This window comes from Eimeria acervulina, genomic scaffold, assembly GCF_000499425.1.
Source record: "Eimeria acervulina Houghton genomic scaffold, Eah_scaff567, whole genome shotgun sequence".
Classification (NCBI taxonomy): domain Eukaryota; phylum Apicomplexa; class Conoidasida; order Eucoccidiorida; family Eimeriidae; genus Eimeria; species Eimeria acervulina.
Window position 1 is genome coordinate 1 of NW_013549723.1, and position 7,500 is coordinate 7,500.

The following is a 7,500-nucleotide window of genomic DNA, read 5'->3' on the forward strand; positions in this document are numbered from 1 at the left end:
CGGTTTAGGGTTTAGGGTTTAGGGTTTAGGGTTTGTGATTAGGCCTTTAAGCCCTCGGGTAATATCTGCATTGGTGAAGGAAATTCATTTCCTTCCTTATCTTTCACTCTGTCTCTACAACAGACTCGCAGCCTCTGCAAGCCCGTAAACAAACCCTAAACCCTAAACCCTAAACCCTAAACCCTAAACCCTAAACCCTAAACCCTAAACCCTAATTAGTCAAATAAAACCGACGAGACGAAACAAACAACGCCAGAAAGAGAAGAAGAAAATACACTTTAGGAGATAAACACAACATGCATCGGAGGAAGGGATAACCCTAAACCCTAAACCCTAAACCCTAAACCCTAAACCCTAAACCCTAAACCCTTTGGTGGGAGTGTGAGGATGCAGAAATGATCTCTGCTCCTTTGAGACCGCCAAGCAGCCGGACGGATGCACCCCGAAGACTGTCAGTCAAAAACCCTAAACCCTAAACCCTAAACCCTAAACGGTGATGAAGGCATTGAAAGAAGAATGCAGGCAGAGAGACAAAGAGAGAGAGAGAGAGACATCAGATGGTTTGCATTAAAGAGGAGCGAATGAAGATAAACGAATACATCTGCTGCTGCTGCTGCTGCTGCTGTTGCTGCTGCTGCTGCTGCTGCGCAGGGAGGGATCGCTATGCTCGCTGAGGTGTATAGGCAGACACAAGAAGCATGCTTAAAAGTTTATAACTTCCCTCAGTACAGACTTGAAGCAGAGGCTGCAGAAATACTCAGCACCGCAAGCGTTGCCCCAGTCGGAGCCCTCTTCCATGTCGTTGTAAACCCTAAACCCTAAACCCTAAACCCTAAACCCTAAACCCTAAACCCTAAACCCTAAAATCCCAGAAACCCTAACCTCTGACCCGTCAATTGGAGCCCTCTTCAACATTTTCCTAAATCGTAAATACTACAGCCTAAACCCTAAACCCTATCCGCTGCTGCTGCTGCTGCTGTTGCTATTGCTGCTGCTGCTGCTGCTGCTGCTGCTGCTGCTGCAGAAGCGGCTGCTGCAGTGGCGTGATATTCGCGCTCGCATATCTGACGTCCCGAGGCATAAAATTTGTTCGAATGAATTCATCTTACAACGAGCTCTTGCAGTAAGACACAGCTAGCTAGCTAGCTAGCTAGCTAGCTAGCTAGCTGTATGGGTAGCTTGCTAGCTAGCTAGCTAGCTATGTGGCTAGGCACCTAGCTAGCTAGTCGCTAACCAACTAGTTAGCTAGCTAGCTAGCTATGTGGCTAGGCACCTAGCTAGCTAGTCGCTAACTAACTAGTTAGTTAGTTAGCTAGCTAGCTAACTAGCTAGCTAACTAGCTAGCCGGATAGGTAGCTAGCTGGTTGTAGTATAGAAGAGAAGAAGAATGTTGATGCGTATTTCGTTTTGTTGCACCAAGTTAATTGTTTGAACAGCGTGAAGTTTTTGTTGTTTTGTTTGCTGCGGAGACACCCTAACAGCCCTTGGGGTGTATAGACAGCCAGAAGAAAGCAAAAAATCAAATAGAGACAGTTGAAAGAGAGGAGACAGACAGAGGGATGCTGAGAGGGCATCTACGGTGTATAGGCAGCTTGTTTATTTGCTTGGGGTGTATAGGCAGCTTGTTTATTTGCTTGGGGTGTATAGGCAGCCCACCCGTGTGCGTGAGGTGCATATGCAGTTGGTTTGTCTGTACGTTGAGGTGTATATGCACTTAGTTATTTATATACATGTATATATATATATATGTATATATATATATATATTATACTCCACTTACTTAGTTAATTTGGGGTATATATATATATATGCATTTAATTAGTTAATGCGAGATATATATATAGTTTATATGTTAATTTGAGGTGTATATGCATATATATGTATATATATATATATATATAACAGTTTATATATATATAAACTATATATATAAATATATAAACAACAAATATAAATATATATATATATATATAAACATATAATTTTATTTGGGGTGTATGCGCAGGTGTGGGGTCCGATGCCGAGTGGAGAGGGGGACGACGAATTAAGCCGATTATCTTTTGAGTCTTTCTTTGAATTGTTGCTGCCTTCTTATCTACCTTTGGGGTGTATGTACACCCCGTGGGGAGGTTAGAAGAAGTATATTTATGCATATAAAGATATTATTTAGGTGTATAGGCATCTCAGTATATTATAATACTATTATATAAAGACATGCAGGTGTATAGATATCTCAATATATTATAATAAAATTTATAAACGCATGCAGGTGCGTATACACCACACAAACAAATTGTTTCTCTTTACTTTGGCTGTTATAATATTCAGAACCTCTTCTAACTCTTTATACACCTCAAATATATCTTTTATTTGCTCTAATATACACTCTGCATATTATATATACATATCATACCTTCCTATACACCCCAAACATAGTATATTATACCTCCCTATACACCCCAAATCTTACGAAAGACTGCTTAGGATCCATAAACCCTAAACCCTAAACCCTAAACCCTAAACCCTAGGGTTTAGGGTTTAGTGGAGAGGCTAGCTGCTAAACCCTAAAGACAAGGGTTTATAGACAACCGTGCGCAACATCCTAAGACCTAAGGAGAGAGGGACGGGAGACTGAAGAGACAGTTCGTGTCTCCTGTCTCCTCTTGTGTTCCTGCTGCTGCTGCTGCTGCTGCTGCTGCTGCTACTGGTTCTACTGCTGCTGCTGTTGATGCAGTTGCTGCTGCTGCTGCTGCAGTTGTCTCTATAGAAACACCTGTGCATGCAGAAAGAAAAATATTATAGATTATGTGCAGCCTTGTATGAACTGGGTTCAATCCAACTAAAACAGACCCCAAACCCTAAACCCTAAACCCTAAACCCTAAACCCTAAATCCTTCATCAGTGCACGGCAGTCGAGTAGCAGCAAATAAAATACCTAAAGGCAGAGAGTGCTGTGTTATCTTTTAGATTTATTTCTTACTAGTTTAAAGGTTTTTAGGGTTTAGGGTTTAGGGTTTAGGGTTTAGGGTTTTAAGGTTTTAAGGTTTGTGTGAAGTGTTTTGCTTTGTGCATGCTCCGACAGCGAGGCCCCAGGTTTGGGGCTGCGCCTGTTTATGAGGGTTTAGGGTTTAGGGTTTGTTTATAACTTCTTTTGAAGAGTGTATATATATATTTATGTTTGAGTTAATTTGTACTGAAGGGTTTAGGGTTTAGGGTTTAGGGTTTGCATGCGCGGCGTGCAGAGGTTTGTTGAGTTTTCTACCCAACGAGTGGGGTGTGGGTGTTGTTTCTTTTTCTTTCTTTTTACACCAAGGGTTTAGGGTTTAGGGTTTAGGGTTTAGGGTTTAGGGTTTAGGGTTTAGGGTTTAGGGTTTTTGAAGATGATAGGCAGTTCAACCCCTGGGGTTAACGCCGCATTTCGGGTGTATCTGGATCCTTCAGGCGTAGGGGGTTTTAGTGTTTTGTCTGTCTGTCATTTATTAAAAATAGAGACAGAAGTATTTGATTATTCTTTTTCTTTTGCTGCAGCAACATCCCCTTCAACCCCTCCTTTCTTGCTCTGTGCTGCTCCTGCTGCAGCAGCAGCTGCTTCTGCTGCTCCTGCTGCTGCTGCTGCTGCTGCTGCTGCTGCACCAGCAGCAGTAGGAGGCATATATCCAATTTGTTTTTATTTACTTGCAGCAAACAAACAACTCGCGAAAGAACTGCTGCCAGGCTGTCTTCCTCCTGAAGCAGCAGCAGCAGCAAAAGGAACAGCAGCAACAGCAGCAACAACAGCAGCAGCAGCAGCAGCAGCAGCAGAAGCTGCATATTGGAGGGAGCAGCAGTGGATAAACTTTGTTTTGTTTAAAGCTCAGCCTATCCTTTTAAGTGCTGACAGACATAAAATTTTGCGTCTGTTAGAAGAGCTCGATGCGCACTACGGTATAAACCCTAAACCCTAAACCCTAAACCCTAAACCCTAGCACTTACTCTACCTCTAAACCCTAAACCCTAAAATAAATCTTTCTTTCCTCTTCTTCTTCTTTTGCGACGCGCACCAAACTTCTTTTTTGTGTGCTACTGCTACTGCTGCTGCTGCTGCTGCTGTTGCTGCTGTTGCTGCTGCTGCTGCTGCAGGTGCAACAGAAGGAGAAGGATTGTCTGGGTTGGGCCCCTCACTGAGCGATTTGCTGCTTTTTGCTTCGCTTGTCTTTAGCGGTGTTTCTGTCTGTCAGCTTTTATCTTCAGTGTTTGCTGCTGACTTCCCACATCTAGGTAGTGCTGCAGCAGCAACTCATCAACGATTTGCTGCTGCTTTTGCTGCAGCAGCAGCAGCAGTCCCTCCCCCAGAAGGCCCCATGCTGCTAACTCGTCGCTGTCTATCTGCCTGCACAGCAGCAGCAGCAGCAACTGCTGCATCAGCAGCAGCAGCAGAAGCAGCAGCACAAGCAGCAGCAAAAGTCGCACCATCATCATTAACAGCAGCATCATCATCATCATCAGCAGCAGCAACAACAGCAGCAATAGGAGCCCCTTATTATATAACAACAGCAATAGCTTATACTAACGGCTCTCCTCATATAGGGCATGCATATGAGTATATAATAGCAGATTGTTTAGCGCGTTATAATAGATTAGCCGGATTAAAAGTATTATTTTGTACAGGAAGCGACGAACATGGTCTAAAAATAGCAGAGACAGCAGAGAAACGGGGTGTATCGGCACAGGAGTTTGTAGATAAAGTACAAGAAGAGTTTGTAGAGTTATTAAAGAAGTTAAATATAACAAATGATATATTTATTAGGACATCTAGCAGCAAACATAAACAAGTATGCACTTGGCTGTGGACTAGATGTGCTGCTAAAGGTGATATCTATCGCAGCAATTATAAGGGCTGGTACAACGTCAAAGAAGAGACCTTCGTCACCGATAAAGAAGCTCTTCTGCTCAACTTCGTTGACCCTACTACTCAACAGCCTCTCGTCCAAATGCAAGAAGAAAGCTACTTCTTCAGGATGAGCAAGTAATATAATCTATTATAATATAATATTATATTATATATGTTATGTTATATACATATATATATTATATATATTATATTATGTTTTATATTATGTTATGTTGTGTTATTTTATATATTATTATATTATATGTTATAATTATATACTATTATATAATATGCATATTACTGTATATACATAAATATGTGAATAAGTATGTTAATATATATATATATATATAAACTAATTATATATATATATATATATAAATATATAAACTAATTATATAAATATATATATATATATATATTTGTATAATACAATTACTATAAAGGATATGAGTTATTTGGGTGTCTCTTTCCCTCAACCCGTAAACCCTAAACCCTAAACCCTAAACCCTAAACCCTAGAGCATTTGGATTTGTGTGTTTGAATTGTGTGAGCAGATATCAAGATCGTTTAATAGAGCATATAAATAAACATCCTGAGTTTATAGGGCCGGCAGAGAAACGAAGAGAAATATTAAAGAGGTTACAGGAGCCTCTTCAAGATTTAAGTTGCTCTAGATCTACGTTTAGCTGGGGTGTACGGGTACCTGGAGACGAAAAGCATGTTATGTATGTCTGGTTCGATGCGCTAGCGAACTACTTAACAGGCAAGCCCTTATTCTTCCTCCTCCTGCTGCTTGTGCTGCTGCTGCTGCTGCTGCTGCTGCTTGTGCTGCTGCTGCTTGTGCTGTTGTTGCTGTTGCTTGTGCTGTTGCTTGTGCTGCTTGTGCTGCTGCTGCTCGTGCTGCTGTTGCTTGTGCTGTTGCTTGTGCTGCTGCTGCTGTTGCTGCACACTGATTGATGCGTATATCTATAAATGTATATTTTTGTATACAGATATATATATATATATATATACATATATACATATATACATATATATATATGTATCTATATATATATACATATATATACATATATATATATAATATACCTATATATACCTCTATACATATATATACACATATATCCATATATTTATATACTATATATATAATATATATATAAATATATATATATATATTATATACATGTATATATATATGTATGTATATGTGTTTAGGTTTATCACCGAGTATAGAAGGAGAAGAGTTGCGGTTTGACTCTTCGATGTTTAGTCGTTGCATTCACATAATCGGAAAAGATATAATATGGTTTCATTGTGTGATATGGCCGTGTATATTAATGTCAGCAGGTGTTTGTTTACCTTCTCGGGTGTATGCGCACGGCTTTATATTAAGCGGTACAGGAGATAAGATGAGTAAAAGCCTAGGAAATGTTATATCGCCTGCATGTGCTTTAAATACTCTCGATGCAGATACACTCCGATTCTTCTTCTTAAAAGAAGCACCAAACGGACATGATTTAAGGTTTAGTTTATCTGCTGCTGTACAAATGCATAACACAGATCTTGTTAATACTATCGGAAATCTACTTCAAAGGTTATTAGGCTTAATTCACAAGTTCTGTGCGGGGTGTATTCCTGCTAAAAGAGACGAAAATAAACAGTCTATACATCCTATATCTCCGCCGTTTGTTTTGCTTCATCTTCATGCTGCTGTTGCTGCTGCCTTCAATAATCTGTCTCCTAGAGATGCTCTTACTCATATCATGACAGCTGTACGTGCAGTTAATAAATATCTTACTGATGCTGCACCTTGGTCTTGTGAAGATGTTAACAAAAGAAATGAAGATATTCGTCTGTGTTTAGAGTGTATGTACATCTTAGCACACTTCTTATCACCCTTTTTACCTACAGCTATGGACAAACTTTTTAATAAGTTACATACACCTCCTAAATATATTTATCAGCTCTCTCATTTCTATGAAAACCTTCAGCCCGGCACCCCTGTAGATCCTCCTGACACTGTACTTTTTGAGCTATTACCTATGCCTCAAGACCACCAGCAGCAGCAGCAGCAGCAGCAGCAGCAGCAGCAGAAGCAGCAGCAGCAAAAACAAAAGGGGCACAAACAAAAGGGACAGCAGCAGCAAAATACACACCAAGAAAAACAGCAGCAACAAGGAGTTCCTGCTGCATGAACACCGTCTCGTCAGCAGCAGCAACTGCAGCAGCTGCAGCAGCAGCAACAGCAGCAACAGCAGCAGCAGCAACAGCAACAGCAGCAGCAGCAGCAATGGGTTTGTATGAGGCTTGTTTTATAGCGACGTCGCGGGAGGAAGCCCTAAGCAGCATACAAACATCAAATGCCTGCTGCTCCTGCTGCACTTGCTGCTGCTGCAGCAGCAGTTGATGCTGCGCCTGCTGCTGCTGCACCTGCTACCAGCCGCTGATGCTGCAGCAAATGATGCTGCTGCATCCTCTTTTCAGAAACCTGTTTGTGGGGGGCTTAAATACTAGGGGTTTATGGGCTGTGGCTTAGGGTTTAGGGTTTAGGGTGTAGGGTTTGAGAGGCAGGAGTCGTTTCTGCTTCCTCTAGGTTTATGCGCATAATATTTAGGGTTTATGTC

General features: G+C 41.0%; 1 protein-coding gene across 1 annotated transcript; it reads left to right on the forward strand.

Moving 5' to 3' along the window:
* Positions 1-42: 42 nt before the first annotated feature.
* EAH_00042990 (hypothetical protein) lies at positions 43-148 on the forward strand (the record flags this gene model as incomplete). Its single annotated transcript, XM_013395019.1, has 1 exon — positions 43-148. A coding segment is annotated over one exon (106 nt), but the record flags the coding sequence as incomplete, so codon positions are not given.
* Positions 149-7,500: the final 7,352 nt, after the last annotated feature.